Source organism: Wolffia australiana, chromosome 6, assembly GCF_029677425.1.
Source record: "Wolffia australiana isolate 7733 chromosome 6, ASM2967742v1".
Classification (NCBI taxonomy): Eukaryota; Viridiplantae; Streptophyta; class Magnoliopsida; order Alismatales; family Araceae; genus Wolffia; species Wolffia australiana.
In genome coordinates, this window is record NC_135840.1 from 19,918,289 (window position 1) to 19,934,361 (window position 16,073).

Consider the following 16,073-nt stretch of genomic DNA (forward strand, 5'->3'; position numbering starts at 1 on the left):
AACGAGCGCCTCAGACAAGTCAGTTAACGACATTGGGATGCGGTTTCCCCAAGGAGGTTCTCCCTGCGAGCAGGGTCTTGGTTCCGCCGCTCCTCCGCTTTGCAGACAAATCATCACAGGCAGAATCTCGCAAAGTTGTGATCGAGGTGGAAATCAATCAAATCAAGGAAGAAGATGAATTTCGAAGGAAATCTCGGAATTTATAATGTGGAAGGCGAAGATGTGGAGGATGTGACCGCCACAATTGACACAGAGAAGCCATGGCAACGAGGAATCGAAGCGGATCAGCTCTGCAACACGAGGCGGACTGAGGTGGCTATAGCACGGGCATTGGGGCCAAGCATCTCGAACAATTGATATCGGTGCAGCCCGGGGTTGGCGCCGCGCAATCAAAATCTACCTCAATCGATCGAGCAAACTAGACTAAACAGAGAATTCGAAGAAACCTACATCGTCTCCGCGAAGAAATTCGAGAAATTTCCGTCGAGCTGTCAACCCTAATTTTCGAACGAAGAAGGAGACTAATTGCCTTACATTGGGCTACCCCAGATGTCTTTATATAGTCGTGGAGATGCGATGAACGGCGATCTTGACCGTCCGATCAAAAATTGGAGATTATTTTGATGAAAAGACCACGCGGAGTAAGATAACAAGGGGGGTAAGGTTACCTTCTCTGACTCAGTTTCCCGCCGGTCGCAGTCTTGCATACTAGGGGAAGAAGAACACTCCTGCTATAACGAGGAAGGTTTCAATCGGTTTATCTTCCTCGCTTTGATCTTTACTTTGCTTGTCGTATGCGAAATCATCGATCTGAGGAAGTGGAGAAACTGTAATTTTTTGTTAATCTTTCTCTTATCTGATGCGTCCCGCGTACTTTGATCCTGGCATTGGTGTTGACACTAATTGCGGAGCTATGCTATTGGATTGATTCTAATGAGCGAATCGCAACTGTTTGTTTAATCATGTACACGGCTATGGACATGGTCGGGTGGTGTGCGTGTTGATCAAAGAGGATTTCGCGGCGGAGTTTTATAATGGGAGATACGGCCAGGTATGAGCAGTCTGTTCTGGTATCTCGATCGAGTCGGTCGTAGTATGTCGTTACTGTGATAATTTCATCACTCGTCTTCTCAACTTCTAATCTGATGAACTGTTTTGGTTACTCTCTTGATCGTAGTATCATTTTTTTATTTCTCTGGCATTTTTTTCTTGATGAAAAAGTGGCCTGCAGGGATGAAGATTATAGCGACACGCTTCGGGTGCTCGTTGCAACTGACTGCCATCTTGGTTACATGGAGAAAGATGAGATTCGCAGATTTGACGCGTTTCAAGCATTCGAGGAGATCTGCTCGATTGCCGAACAGAAAGAGGTCAGTACCTTCGCATTGCTCTATTCTTCAAAGATCATAAGACTTAAATTTTCTTTTCCTGTTCAAATTTGGCTTGAAATTTTAGTTTCTACGTCGTAATCCTTTTCACTCTGTTTCATCAACTTCTTAAACTCTTCTTTCGTGACGTACAGGTGGACTTTGTACTTCTTGGTGGTGATCTCTTCCACGAGAATAAGCCTTCAAGATCTACTCTTGTAAAAACTATTGAGATCCTCCGGCGCTACTGCCTCAATGATCGGCCAGTACAATTTCAAGTTGTCAGTGATCAGACAGTAAACTTCATGAATATGTAATGTATCGTCATGCATCCAACTGATGGATCCCCGTAATTGTCGAAGATAAGATGCAAATAAAATCTGTTTTCTAGGCGTGTCATGGTTTGCATCAGATTTTCCAATAATTGCGGAAGACATTCTTTATTCATTATTAATATTGGCTTCTGATGGGGGGGGTCTAAATTTTTATTTGCATCTTTTTGTAGAATTAAGCTATTTCTTTCACTGTCCTAGTGATTTTTGAAGAAGTTCTTGACGTACCTTCTTTTGTCGATCACTTAACCTCTAAGTTCTTGGTGTTTTTTTGTGCAGGTTCGGCCATGTAAATTATGAGGACCCTCATTTCAATGTCGGTCTACCCGTGTTCAGTATTCATGGCAATCACGATGATCCTGCTGGGGTGGTACGGTGACTGTGTAAATCCGTTTAAGACTCCTTGAAACGAATATAAATAGTTTAATGGGGCTTGAATTTCTGATGAATTAACTGCTTCTTCATAATTGATCGGTTAATGAAAGAACTTAAACGTATCATGGGGACATATTACAATCGAGTTGATGCAGATGATGAAATTTATGGCAGAAGTTGGGATTATATTTATGTATTCAACCATGTACTTACTTCCCCATCTTATGTATGCCTTCTGGTTGCAGGACAACCTTTCTGCGATGGATATCCTTTCTGCATGCAATCTTGTTAACTATTTTGGTAAAACAGTTCTAGGAGGGTCCGGTGTTGGTCAGATTTGTATTCATCCTATCCTTATTAAAAAGGCATGTCCCTTTCGTCGGCGCACAATGAAATGGAAATCCTAATTAGTTAGCCCGTCTAACCCTGAGTTTTTTTTAGTCCAGGGCACTACTTTTGTAGCTTTGTACGGACTTGGTAACATTAGAGATGAGCGTCTGAACAGAATGTTTCAGGTTTTTCATATTTTTCTACTTCTTCGGGCTTATTTGTAGCAATCAAGTTTGATCCGATAAAGTTAAGTTTTCTGCTGGTTATTGTCTCAGACTCCCCACGCTGTACAGTGGATACGTCCTGAAGCCCAGGAAGGATGTAATGTATCAGACTGGTTTAATATACTGGTGCTTCATCAAAACAGGTCATTCGTTACTCCACGTTGAGATAGTTTAATATTATTTCACGTTAATTTAGCTGAAATTTTAAAAATGATTACCTGCCGATGTTTCTTCTGGTCTAATGTTTATTACGATTTTCAGAATAAAGGCAAATCCCAAGAATGCAATCAATGAACATTTTTTGCCTCGGTTCCTGGACTTTATAGTGTGGGGGCATGAACATGAGTGTCTCATTGAGCCGAAGGTATGTGTTAGTTGGTTACTTCAGTGGTTATTTTCCCTGAAATTTTAATTTATTAGACTACACTTTTATTTTAGGAAGTACCAGGGATGGGCTTTCATATAAGTCAACCGGGGTCCTCTGTTGCTACCTCGCTCATTGACGGGGAGTCTAAACCTAAACACGTGCTTCTTTTGGAAATCAAGGTTTTTGGAGTTTTTTTATGACTCGAGACCGAACGCCTCATTTGCTGCATGTAATCATTGTACTGTTACTTTATGGCTTTATTTTGCGCAGGGCACTCAGTATAGGTCTTCAAAAATACCATTGAAGTCAGTAAGGCCTTTCGAGTATGCAGAAGTAAGAAGATTTTAATATTAATTTCTTTAAGTACGGAAAGCGCTTGAACATTTTTTTCAATGAATATATGGAAGACTCCTTATCGTTTGTTCAATTTACTGTAGGTCGTGCTGAAGGATGTTCCGGAAATTAATCCTAACGACCAGAATTCCGTTCTTGAATATTTAGATAATTTTGTGAGAGGCTCAATTTTTAATTTCAATAATTGGGTTTCAGCCTGCCTATTTATTTTCCGGTTTCTTTAGTGAAGTCAACTTGTGTGAGCGCATTCGAATTGAAATTAGGTTGTGCCAGGTTGGTAAAATTATTGAAGAAAGTGGTGGAAAGGAAGCCTACAGATCAGAGGTCAAGCTTCCGCTGGTGAGAGTCAAGGTAAATTTTGAGGATCCTTGGATCAGTTCTTTTCTCTGTTGGCTGACTTTCGAGTTCTGGGATGGGCAGAACTCGAGTTTGATGGATTTTATGTTTTAATATATCATGATTTCTTATGAAGTTATCTTGAAAAAAGGAGGGGATGTTTCTCCATAAGTCAATGAATGAAGTGTTCTTTGGCATTCTCTTTTTAGGTAGACTATTCTGGATTCATGACAATAAACCCCCAACGATTTGGCCAAAAGTATGTGGGAAAGGTATCTCCTTGTCTTCTCCCCATTAGGTACTATTTTACCATTATTTTGATCCTTATAGTTTAAATGTGTCCAATCTTCTCCAATTTTCCAGGTTGCTAATCCACAAGACATTTTAATTTTCTCAAAGTCCGCGAAGAAACGCCAAATGGGAGGTAAACTAGATTGACTGTTATTCAAGAATAGTTGTATAATTGAATATCAGATTGACTATAGAGTTCTGTCATTCTAATTCATTCCAAACAATGGTAGCGCTTGCTTTTTTGCTATTAGTTAGCTTTTATTTTTATTTTTTTATTCAGCTCTTTAACATGTGTCTCCATCTGTTAAATCCAGAGAAAATTAATGATGATTTAGAGAAGCTTCGACCGGAAGAACTTAACCAGCAAAACATAGAGGCTTTGTTAGCTGAAAGCAATCTGGTAACTTTAACTTCCCTTGTCTTAGCGTTTTCCAATTCTCAATGTATTCTCATCATCGTAAAACTTTTATATTAAAGTTAGTCGTCCTTAGCCTCTTAGAACATGGGGAATTTACTGCCTGGTCTTTGTTTTCTTCACAGAAAATGGAAATCCTCCCGGTGAATGAACTGGACATTGCATTACACGATTTTGTGAGCAAGGATGACAGAATGGCCTTCTACTCATGCCTTCAGCACACCCTTGAAGATACGCGAGTATACCAAAGGCTTCTCTTTATTCATCTATCTTCGTACTTATGTTGGTAGCTGAATTATTATCCCAATTATGAGAGTCATTCTCTTATTTTGGTAGAGTAAACTCAGCTTTGAGCCCGGATCGTCCAAGTTTGAAGAAGGAGACCTGGTTCTAAGAGTGGAGCAATGCATGCAGGCATACGCACTGAATCAAAGCTTCTCTCTGTATACACTTTGAAAGGAAGAAAAAAGGGTGAGAACAAGGCAAACTGAAATTGTTCTTCTGTTTGGTGTTTCAGCAACGCGTGAAGGAGAGATCCGTGCTCGTGAAAGACAAGGCTTGGGGTGTATCTAGATCACAAACTCCTTTGGAGGTTTCCCCTTCTTCTTAATTATTCCTATTCGTCATAGTTTGCTGCCTTCTACCAAATAATCTCTCAATTGTGGGAGAATCTACTAAACTTTTGCGCATCAATGTTTTCCAAGCATACCGAACACTGCTTATCCCCATTTAATGATATTTATTTTTACTTTTATGGCTGAATGCAGAAATATATCTTCTACACACTCTTCACATTTTCTCGTTGTTTCCATGAATCGGTAGGATGGACTGGCTTGTAGCAGTGGTAACATCGGAAGGTGGGATGGTGGCTTTGATGACGAAGAAGTGGCAAAACAATTGCCGTTCATCACAAAATCAACAGCTACCCGGGAAAGGAAGGCTTCTTCCTCTCCTGCAGTTTCTAAGACAGGGATGGGCAGGGGTAGGGGTAGAGGCAGAGCATCTTCCACAGGCATGAAGCAGCTGACCATCGACTCAACTATGGTCACTCGCCATTCCGACAGGTCTTTCTTCTCTGGCATTGATTGCCCTTTTTTCCCAACTTTTTACCCACATATTGAAATTGATGAAATGAGTGCGCCTTCAGATCGGCATCCATGTCTGCGTCGGCAGCAATCCAGAACCTGGCCTCTGACTCTGGCCGGTTCCTTTCGAGTGATGATGAATCTGAGGACACTTACATCATGGGGGAAGGCGAAGAGGCCGAAAACAACTCGGTAATAGATTTACTTATGCATTTGATCTCCTTTTTCTCATCAAACTTTCACAAAAATTTGTGGATGTTTCAAAGCACCTTAATAAGAATAGGTCCTGTCCTATTTTTTCAACTATTCCATGATACCATATTAACAAAGGAATATCATCATTAGGCAATGTCTTTGTTGAGATGTTTTTTTTTCTAAAATGATGGTGGACAACTTATTGGCGGTATGTTAAAAATAATTCTTTGATCCATTTTTCCGAAAACATTGTGGATGACTCAAGATATACATTTCATCCAAAAAGAATCGTTCCAGATTCTCTAACTGTTTCATGGTACATTATGAGAAAAACCGTACTATCTAGATTATTTTGTCTTCGACAAGCTTATTTTCATTCTATTTTCCATGTTGAAGTAGGATAACATACTGGCATTATGTTAAAAAATTGTTTTGTCGTTTTACCGTATTAATTTTAGATTAGAAAGCCCAAGATTAATATTTTTTTCTTTTTTTTTGAGACGAGGGTGGAATGTACATTTATCATTAGCAAACAGAATGATGTTTATCCAACCATTATCGAAAATCTTCATCCATGTAACCAGATGAATGGGTGAATTGGCGCAGGGGACAGAGAACGCTCGGCAAAGGGTGGGAAGGAAGAGGGCAGGGACGACAAGAGGAAGGGGGCGTGGGCCCGCACGTGCCCCGAAACGGGGGAGGAAAGGTGATGGTAGTACATCATCCATCCATGACCTGCTTATGACCAGGGCCGGCGCAAATGGCGACCAAGACGACGATGATGATGATGACGATGTTCCAGGAAGGTCGAGGATTGCGCAGATCCCAGTATGTCCATCACAACTATTTACTGCAATGACGACAATCTAGTGTGATGATGACGTTGGCTGGCGTTCCTGATCCACTTCGTCTTTGTTGTAATGCTCTCAGGCAGCAAGGAATTACGGAGCGCTGAGGAGGAGATGATCGCTGAGTTCAATTTTCTCTTAGGACATAGCCCACTTCATATTCAAAAGGTACACTACATCTCACTAAGATTCACCCTGTGTTCGTTCTTCAGTAGATATGAGGGCAAGATTTTATTCATCACTGGGTAGAAAATGAGTGGAGAAATTATTACACTTCTTAGTTTTCCCTTTTGACACAGATCGCAACATCTTGTTCCCAACCGTTATATTGATTTACATGTATTGAGGCTTGTTTCTTTCTTCAGCTGTTGGAGAGATAGATGGAGTGGGATAGATATGTGAAGATAGAGAGAGCTAAAGAGTTTGTGTTTGAGAGAGATAGACGTTGAGAGATAGAGAGAATTGATGTCATACCCTTTAACAAGTTACTTGTGATGAAGTAGTTTAAGGTTTTGGTGAAAAAAGTTTGAAGAGATTATTTAATCCAGCACTTGGCATGATGACGAAGATGATGAATGAGGGGCTGCCGAGTTTCTGGATTGTTATTAAAGGGGAGAGAAGAAATAATAGATCCAATAAGAAAACGATGCAGTACTCATCCCAAAGATGAAATAAATGTTGCACTGATATATTAATGGCTTGGCAAAGTATGGGTCTTGGATTGATTTTGATGACTTGACCTTGGATTTTTTCAAGCATTAAATGACAATCCGTTTCTTCCATAGCCGGTAAGTTTTCTTAATAAAGTTCTATGAGACCTTTCAATATTTGAACCAGTTTTAAGAGGTTCTTGTTGCATAAATGTAAGATGGCATCCCAATTTGGCCAGAATAATCAATTATTTTCTAGAAAATGATTTTTTTAAGAGAGTATTCTTACTCTTGAAGAACAACATCGTGCTTAAAGATGAAAAGTCACGCCCTTGCTATTAGCTATAGCTTTCATTACAGTTGATGAGCACTCGTATCCAACACTTACGGATCAGCAATCTATCACTGCTGGAGCTAACCCATTTATCACCTGATAACTGTCTTGATTTAAAGATGATTGTTATCGTTGATGCTTAACCCTCAACCACAACCATCTTGAGATACAACCATGTATGCATATTATTTTATACAAAAACTTGCTCTTTGGATATTCTAAGAACTGAATCTTAGCACTAATTGCTTTTGTGAAAACATGCTCTCCAACATCAAGTTTTGGCTTACTGATAATACTCATGGTGTGATAGTTGGCTTTGCAATAGCTAATCATGAACTAAAAACAAATATAGTGTCCAATTATGTTATTATATAATGAGAGCGTTTGAGAAGCCTAATATCCTTGTTGACAGATTTTCTGTGAAACGATTGATAAAGACCATCTATACATTTTTTATTCATCCATAATTATGAAAATATCATTCAATTCATTGTGCAATTGACAAAAAAATTAGCGCCAAAATTATGAGAATAAAATAGAGTGATCCATAACAGACCTGAAGTGAAAAAATATATAATATTTGAAACATAAATAGATTGAATTGGATGATAGGTGATACTTAAGTTTTCATCATTACTAAATCCTGAAATAGATCATATTCGTGAATATAAAGTGACACATGAGTGAATCAAAACCATGCACTACATCATTATTTTGATTGGTTCTGTCATCACACTATTGAGATTTCATTGAAGAATCAACACTGAATCATTGATCCAGAATGATACAGTTGATATTTTAATAATATACAAATTTTGAATTTATTTCTCAATTATGAGTTGACTGTTCTAACCCTGTCCAATTGTGGTTAACCCATGAAGCACCTGAATAATCAAAGCTATCAATTTAGAGTTAAATAGATAAAGTTATTACTAACTCTGTGTTTGTAACGATAAAATGACTTTGAATATAGGGTGAATTGGCCAAAAATATGATTTTTGGACATATATTTTTGGATATGAGGTTACATGTGTCTTCCATCATTGGTTTGAAAATTCTGATTTGATTATATGGATAAAATCACTGGTTAATGTGCAACTAGGGTTGGGAAAAAATGTTTTGTTCGTTTGTGAACATGCGAACAAAAGAACACGAACACGAACAGTCCAAATGGGACACAAACATGTTCACAAACGGTTCGCAAACAGACGAACCGTTCGGGAATAGGTGGCATTCCCGAAGTAATGTTTTTTTCAATATAAATTATTATTGTTTTCACTAAACGAGAGAGAGAGAGAGAGAGAGAGAGAGAGAGAGATAGGGAGAACAGGGATCTATCTCTCTCCCCCCCTCCTCTCCCATCCCCCGTGGCCCAACCTCTCCCTCCCTCTTTCACTCAGTCTCCCTGCTCCCTCTCCCGTGCCCCCTCTCTCTCTCCCTGAACCTCTCTCCCTCTCCCCACCCCCCTCTCCCGTGCCCTTCCGTGTGCGGCCGTGCTCCCCTCTCTCTCTCCCTGCCCCTCTCTCTTCCCCCCTTGCCCCCCCTCCGGCCTCCACCTCTTCTCTCTCTCTCTCTCTATCTATCTATCTATCTATCTATCTCTCTATCTCTCTATCTATCTATCTCTCTCTCTCTCCCCCCCCCTCTCCTGTGCTCCCCACCCCCTTGCTCCCTCTCTCATTTCTCTCTATCTCGCTCTCGCTCCCCACCCCCCTCTCCCGTGCTCCCCTCCCCCTTGCTCCCTCTCTCTCTATCTCTATCTCTCTGATCATACATTTTTTTATCATTTTAAAAAAGCGTAGCATTCGTATTCGTTTGCGAATGAAAATGAACGAACCAAACACGAACACGAACCAAAATTTTCATCTGTTCGTTCGTCGTTGAACAGTGTTCGTTCGATGACGAAACAAGAACTTCCCATCCCTATTGCAATAAGCATTAACTGGTTTATTTTGTAAAAACTGGTTCAAGATCTTTTATAGGATAAAATATATGGTTAATTTTTATTTCTTAAATATTGAAGGAGATTCACTTTCGTTCATCCAGTCTTATATATGAAAAGTTGGTGTCAAATATAGTACCTAATTTTGGTTATTAAATAAAACAAATGTGTGCTGATTTAAAATATTTCCCTTGAGTAATCTTCATAAAAATGAGTATAGAGGGACTAATGGTGATATTGGACTTGTGCATTTACAAGCCTCAAAGTAGGATACCAATGCAAAAGTCCACTCTATGCAATGATTCTAGGATCTGATGCTTAAATACAAGATATTATATCATCTGGAAGTAGTGGGCTTTTCTGATTCAAACATTGATGTCTGGCTACATTTTTGGGCTCGCAAGAATGAGTTCCACATGATTTTATTATCTACAAGATGATCACAACAGGTATAATGTGTTGGGTTCTAGTGGCCTAGATCTGGATGAAGAAATCAAAATGATACGCAACCGAAGACTTTTGCGAAATCGCATGGCATCGATAAAATCATCAAACGAAGAACCTGTGCACGGATCGTATCCGTGATTTCTTACATCCTGGTGTGAGACGAATCGATCTGCTCAAGTGTCCACCCTCTAGATGTATGCACGCGGTCCTCGGCAAGTTGGATCTCCTCCTTCTCTTGACGAGCCCGGTTCTACCTCCATCGTCATCATTACGCTGTCCCGATCGCATGAGACATGGAAAGGGGGTGTGGGGAGAAGGGAGAAGAAGGGAAAGGTCCCTGAAAAAAAATTTTCTGGGTGAATTTCATTTAGGGACTTCCCCTATTTATATTAAGTGGGTATTTTTCGTAAAAACCCCCAAAACTTAAGTATAACTTTGAACGTCCAAAAAACCATTTGCGTGTGACTCTCTAGGCCCATTTATCAGTCTAGTTGACAACACTAGCGACCCAATAACCTTTATTGGCCTACCAAATTAATTAACTATATCTTCATATAGATTAAATAATATCAGATCAATTTAACTCAATCGATAGCTCAAGTCTCCAACTCGTGGGGTGCCAAGCTACACCTCGTGCTCAAGAAGATACAAAGGAGTGTGTATTGACTCACTCTGGAAACCTGCTTCATCTTGACCACTCAATCCTTGAGTTGTCACCTCTTATACCAAGGGTGGACAATCCCATCTTGACCACTCAATCTCTTTGTGAACTTCTTAATGTACCCTAACTAAGACTATTTAGAATTCCATGATTAGGGATGCGTAGGTCATAGTCAAAGTACAACTGTCCATCCACAAGACGTCTTTGGTGTCTCAGGTCTAAGGATCACTTACACAACCGTTACGTGAATCAACTTGATTGACAGTTCAGTATAATACCATTCAAGGATTCGTATGGATCAATTCAGTAAACTCTTTCTACTAAAGAGCACCATTTATCTATCGTTGGTGTCTTCACACTAATGGCTATGGGACTCACCATACTCATCATATGAGTGATGCTAGATAGTGATATTTTATCCGGATACTTCAATGTCCTTCTTGTGTATCCTTTGAATAGAAAAATTTAGAACACATGCTTAAAGACTAGTGATCTCTGAATTACGTTCCCATCATAATTCACTAGGTCCGGTCATATATTCATGGACTTCATCATAAGCATCACACGTTCACTATAGTAAATATGTTCTATTAATGAACATGAAATAAGATGTGGAATGTGTGATTGGTTTGACAGCCACATATATTTCCATTACAATGAACATTGGATGTTTGGTTTCCATGCGTCTTCACAATTCTTAGATTTACATAAATTTATTACACATCTAGTAGTTATGAACCCCATAAGAAAACCATATTTATATATCGTGATAATGAAGTAGGTGTTAGGTTATCCACTAACAGGAAGAAAGTTATTGATTGTAGAGGAGAGATCAGAGATATGTTTCTATATATTGAGTTTATTCAATGCTAGCTTACTCTCTTACAAAGGAGTTGCCACCTGATACCTATAGCGAACTGTATTTGGTATTACAAGTCCACCAGTTCCCTTTGAGATGTGCTGTGAGATTTTTTCGCTTTGGCACTGATATATTTAATGATTGATATCATTTTATTTTATATCTATACTTATAATGTACTATGAGTTATGATATGTTTTCACAAAAATCCATAGAATGGCACTCAGATGACATTATGATTGTCATGACATTGCAATTTTATCTGAGTCATAGATACCATACTGATGTTTGATCTAAGCATAGGGTATTTAATATGTAATTGTGATTTTATCATTAGCTGGCATTTCTAATACTTGTGGTCTATGTTATGATCAGATAGTGAATTATCATCCATGTAAAACAAGATTGGAGGATGAATGTATCAAGACAAGGGTTGCTCTTAGTTTTTTTCTGCAATCTCCCTCCCTATAAAGACAAGGGTTGTGCCGAGTGTCAGCAAAGTGTTGTACTTGTGGTTTTCTTAAGGTATAGTTCTTATAATGCAATTACCTTACACTTGTTTTGCAGTCTCCGCTGACCAACGGAGGTAGGTGCCGTTGAAGGATGGGAGAATGATTTAGACTTGAGGCAAGGAGTAAGATCGCCCCATTTAAGCGGATGAACTGGTCGCTTTAAAGATTTTGCTCACCCTCCCCTTGCCGATCCTTCTAAATTCCTGTACACATCGCCGTTCGTTGCCGGCGTACTGCGTCACCAGGTACTTCCATCACTTCAGATCGTTCTGGGTATCGCTCTTGCCTCGTTTTTCATCTCAAATCTTTCGCAGATCCCGTCTCTCGATCTCTCTCTCTCTCTCTCTCTTTTCATGAGGCCGAGGAAATCAAGATCAAATTTTTATTCCAGTGTATGTCGATGGGTTAAGATTTGATCCACTTTCAATCAATCTATGCGAATTGTTTTCATTGAAAAAATTACCACCATCCGACTGCGGAAAGATTAATTCCCTGTTTTCCTGCAAACCCATTGACCCATTTCTCTTATGAGCTGACGGATCGGGGAATTAAGAGGAACCCACCATGGATTTATCTGATTTTTATTCTTGACTGTGTCAAAGAGATTCGATGTCACCCTCTTTCAATCAAAACATGCGATTATTTCCTTTAAAATGGTACTACTATCCGACCCCGGAAAGATTGATTCCATATTTTCTTGACCCATTTCTGTTATTTGATGACAGATCCGGGAATTGAGAAGAGGAAGGCACCATGGATTTAACAAAGTTGGATGCAGCATCGATCACCCTTCTTGGAGCAGGGGCTGGGGCAATTCTGACGCTGCACTTCACCATAATTCTTGTAACGCAGCACCTCTTCTACTGGAAAAACCCCAAAGAACAGAAGGCCATCATCATCATCATACTAATGGCACCTCTCTACGCCGTCGTCTCCTTCGTCGGTCTGCTAGACATCGACGGCAGCAAGCCCTTCTTCACCTTCTTGGAGTCGATCAAGGAGTGTTACGAGGCACTGGTAAGAGCTTCTCGTTGGTGCTGATTGTTCTTTCCATGTAACAACACGTTTCATCATTTCTTAGATTAATTCTATGTGTTCATGATAGGTCATAGCCAAGTTCATGGCTCTTATGTACAGTTATCTGAACATCTCCCTAAGCAAGGACATTGTGCCGGATGAGATCAAGGGAAGAGAGATCCACCACTCCTTTCCTTTAAACCTTTTCTTGGTATCTAATTCTGTGCAAAATTCTTTTATCTGTTTTTAAGTATCTACCTGCAGAATTCACATGTGGGAGTGGTTTAGATATTGTTTTGTTGTCTCTGTGGTTGCAGCCGAGAACAGTCCGGCTGGACAACCGCACCCTGAGGGCTCTCAAGTACTGGACATGGCAATTTGTGGTGGTTCGGCCCGTCTGCTCTGCACTGATGATCATCTGCGAGATTTCTGGGTTCTACCCCAGCTGGCTGAGCTGGTCCTTCACCATTTTACTCAACTTCTCTGTCTCCCTGGCCATGTATGCCCTTGTTCTTTTCTACCATGTCTTTGCCAAGGAACTTGCCCCTCACCGCCCGCTGGCTAAGTTCCTCTGCATCAAGGGCATCGTCTTCTTCTGCTTCTGGCAGGTCAGCCAACTCTCCTCCCTTGCACCCTTTTGATGAGTAGGCGAAACCCGTGGAGAAGAGAGTTATGGATGTGGTTTTTGATTGCTCTGGTAGGGGGTTGTTCTTGAAGTGCTTGCTGCAGCCGGGGTGATCAAGTCACATCATTTCTGGCTGGATGTGGAACACATTCAGGAAGGGATTCGGAATGCGCTGGTTATCCTGGAGATGGTGCTTTTCTCTATTCTCCAGCAGTATGCTTACCCTGTGGCGCCTTACACCGGCGACATGCAGACCAGATTCGAGAACAAGAAGACCCAGTAAGCCATGTCTGACTTGACTTTGTCATTATGTGGCTTAGCTTATGCATGTGTGCATCCCCTGAAATGATGATGAAAACCTTGGGGGTTCACTAGTTGAATTCTGTGGTGGAAATATCATTTATTACTGCTTTTGATTCAAGATAGCTGACTGGAGATTTCTCCATCGTTAGACCATGTTGCCACACAACTTGTAAGAGTCAAACCCATCATAGCTGAGTCTAAAAGAGGAGGAAAGTATACAGTATTAATCTCAAACGCCCTGGAGCAACATCACTTGTCACTTAGGTTTCTAGGTAGGAAAAAACGGTTGGGTACCTTGACAATCAGCAAGTTTTCAAAGTTATATCGAAAACCTGGAAGTCTATTTAGGGGTTCCCATTGACTTAACACTTCAATGGGAAGGCTATGGAAACAAGCCTTCTGATGTATTACTCATGAAATTTCTTTATGCGCAGAAAACCATGTCAATCACTTTTATTAAAGAGATTTAGTCAATTCAGCATGGCCAAGATATTATTACCAAGATCTGTTGCCGCCTCGTCCATAAGTATTCCAATCCAACTTTTTGCAGTTTATGTTTTTTGAGTTATAAAATTGTGAATGATAGATCATGGTGGCATATTTTCTTTAGATTAGTACTATGTGTTGACATTATTGTCTCCTTTCCTTTTTCTTTTCTTCTTTCTATTATTAGCTCCTTTCTATTATTAGCCCATTAAGGGCCCTTTCTATTATTAGCCCATTAGGGCTCCCTATAAAACCCCTTGTAATCTCTTTGTTTGGGTATCAAGAATTGTTCTTTCTTCTTGTCTTCATCGTATCAGAGCCCTAACCCTAACCCTAATCCGGGTTCCTGGGCTCGACCGTAGCTCCGATCTCTGGCGTTTCTACATTCGCCACGATCTTGAGCTCCTTCTCCTTCCGGTTGGCTACCTGCTCCTGGCGGCGCAGCTTCTTTCCGGCCACATTTCCGGCTTCCCGCACCGCGCTCCCTCCTCGGCTGTGCTTCTCTCTCGGCAGCGTACGCTTCCCTCTCGACCGCGCGCTCTCCTCTCGGTCGCGACCGCGCTCCCTCCTCGACTCTTCAGCCGCGCACGCAGCCAATAGCCGCGGGCGTTCCTGCAGCCGTGTGCTCCTCGTACGACACTTCATTCTGTGATCAAGATGACGGAGCCTGTATCGGTTTCGGTGTGGCGCCAGCATCGACGCCACCGGTGTGGGTCAAGCGTCAAATGCTTCGGAGGCACCTCCCGAGTCGGGGAATTTGTCGGCTTCACCTGGACCGTTTTCTCTGCCTCGGATGCCTCCAGATGGGGTGTTCACCGGCTTTAACCTTCTTGAGTGGCAGCAATATGTCCAGATTACTCTCAAGGGACGACTGATGCGTCATTTACTTGAAGAAGGGCCTTCCAAGACAGACTCCAAGTACTATGACTGGCTAGACGTTGAAGGGGTGGTCCATCGATGGCTTTTGGATAGTATTTCACCGAGTATCAAGGGTGAATTTCTGTCTCTTGAGTCTGCCCGGGCCGTGTGGGAAGCGGCCCTTGACAGCCACTCCAAGAAAAATAATATTGCCACACTGTATGAGCTAGTGCATAGGGCCGCCAATCTGCGTCAAGGAGACAGGACAATCATGGAGTACAGCACAGAACTCATTTCTCTGTGGAATGAGATTGATCACTACATGCCTCCGGACCCTCACTCGGTGGATCGCAAGTACACTCTTCAACTTTGGATTTTTCAGTTCCTTATAGGACTTAACCCGGAATATGAAGCGGTACGGGCTCAGCTTATACACCGGGAGAAAGAGCTTTCCTTCAAGGATGCGCTTCGCAGCGCGAGAATTGAAGAATCTCACTTTCAGCAGTACCAGACCCCGGCTTCTGCACTTGTAGCACATTCGTCTTCCTCCACGTGCTCCTCGGTGACGACCACATCGACTGGAGCAGGAGCTTCGTCTCGTGGTCCATCTACTCGGACTGAGGAATCCTCCAAAGGTGATCCTTCCCTTTTCTGAAATTACTGCAAAAGCGGGGTCACTCCAAGGAGACGTGCTTTAAGCTTCAACGGAAGCGAACACAACAGAGCAATCTCGCTACGGTTGCACCTTCTGTCAACCAAGTACCGATGACTGGTCAAGTGCCTCTGTCCTATGGTCTTCTTCCAAGTGGAGCGTCTTCGGCGAGTGCTTCTCTTCCCGGCTTTACACCTGAAGAAGTGGA

General features: G+C 41.3%; 2 protein-coding genes and 2 non-coding genes across 6 annotated transcripts; 2 read left to right on the forward strand and 2 right to left on the reverse strand.

The window, feature by feature from the left end:
- Positions 1–7: 7 nt before the first annotated feature.
- On the reverse strand, positions 8–121 carry LOC144705034 (small nucleolar RNA Z278). The gene has a single exon (XR_013581943.1). It is a non-coding gene; the product is annotated as a small nucleolar RNA Z278 (small nucleolar RNA).
- On the forward strand, positions 45–6,878 carry MRE11 (DNA repair and meiosis protein (Mre11)). 3 transcript variants are annotated; one of them, XM_078576334.1, is made up of 22 exons: positions 45–1,051; positions 1,232–1,370; positions 1,523–1,680; positions 1,979–2,069; positions 2,320–2,439; positions 2,521–2,589; positions 2,680–2,771; positions 2,890–2,992; positions 3,067–3,174; positions 3,266–3,328; positions 3,433–3,504; positions 3,623–3,700; positions 3,895–3,957; positions 4,049–4,109; positions 4,291–4,376; positions 4,517–4,630; positions 4,728–4,805; positions 4,909–4,983; positions 5,214–5,455; positions 5,539–5,668; positions 6,278–6,499; positions 6,602–6,878. In XM_078576334.1, exons 1-22 carry the CDS (start codon positions 1,035–1,037, stop codon positions 6,635–6,637), a joined length of 2,217 nt encoding a protein of 738 aa, XP_078432460.1. In that variant the 5' UTR covers positions 45–1,034; the 3' UTR covers positions 6,638–6,878. The 3 variants fall into 3 exon arrangements, with proteins under 3 accessions (XP_078432460.1, XP_078432461.1, XP_078432462.1); XM_078576335.1 differs by lacking the exon at positions 45–1,051 and having other exon boundaries at positions 1,523–1,648; XM_078576336.1 differs by lacking the exons at positions 45–1,051; positions 1,232–1,370 and having other exon boundaries at positions 1,552–1,685.
- LOC144705036 (small nucleolar RNA snoR134) lies at positions 228–389 on the reverse strand. The gene has a single exon (XR_013581945.1). It is a non-coding gene; the product is annotated as a small nucleolar RNA snoR134 (small nucleolar RNA).
- Positions 6,879–11,980: 5,102 nt separating the features above from the next.
- LOC144704649 (uncharacterized) lies at positions 11,981–13,987 on the forward strand. Its single transcript, XM_078577135.1, has 5 exons — positions 11,981–12,169; positions 12,650–12,941; positions 13,030–13,152; positions 13,259–13,549; positions 13,643–13,987. The coding sequence occupies exons 2-5, from the start codon at positions 12,678–12,680 to the stop codon at positions 13,847–13,849; spliced, it is 885 nt and encodes a 294-aa protein (XP_078433261.1). The 5' UTR covers positions 11,981–12,169; positions 12,650–12,677; the 3' UTR covers positions 13,850–13,987.
- Positions 13,988–16,073: the final 2,086 nt, after the last annotated feature.

What these genes read in the sequence shown, in the direction of transcription:
- LOC144704649 (XM_078577135.1), top strand. Translation starts at nt 12,678, where the DNA reads ATGGATTTAACAAAGTTGGATGCAGCATCGATCACCCTTCTTGGAGCA. An exon ending in AGGAGTGTTACGAGGCACTG is followed by an intron (nt 12,942 to 13,029) that starts GTAAGAGCTTCT and finishes TGTTCATGATAG; the next exon opens with GTCATAGCCAAGTTCATGGC. An exon ending in TTCCTTTAAACCTTTTCTTG is followed by an intron (nt 13,153 to 13,258) that starts GTATCTAATTCT and finishes CTGTGGTTGCAG; the next exon opens with CCGAGAACAGTCCGGCTGGA.
- MRE11 (XM_078576334.1), top strand. An exon ending in ACAGTAAACTTCATGAATAT is followed by an intron (nt 1,681 to 1,978) that starts GTAATGTATCGT and finishes TTTTTTGTGCAG; the next exon opens with GTTCGGCCATGTAAATTATG. An exon ending in ACACCCTTGAAGATACGCGA is followed by an intron (nt 4,631 to 4,727) that starts GTATACCAAAGG and finishes TTATTTTGGTAG; the next exon opens with AGTAAACTCAGCTTTGAGCC.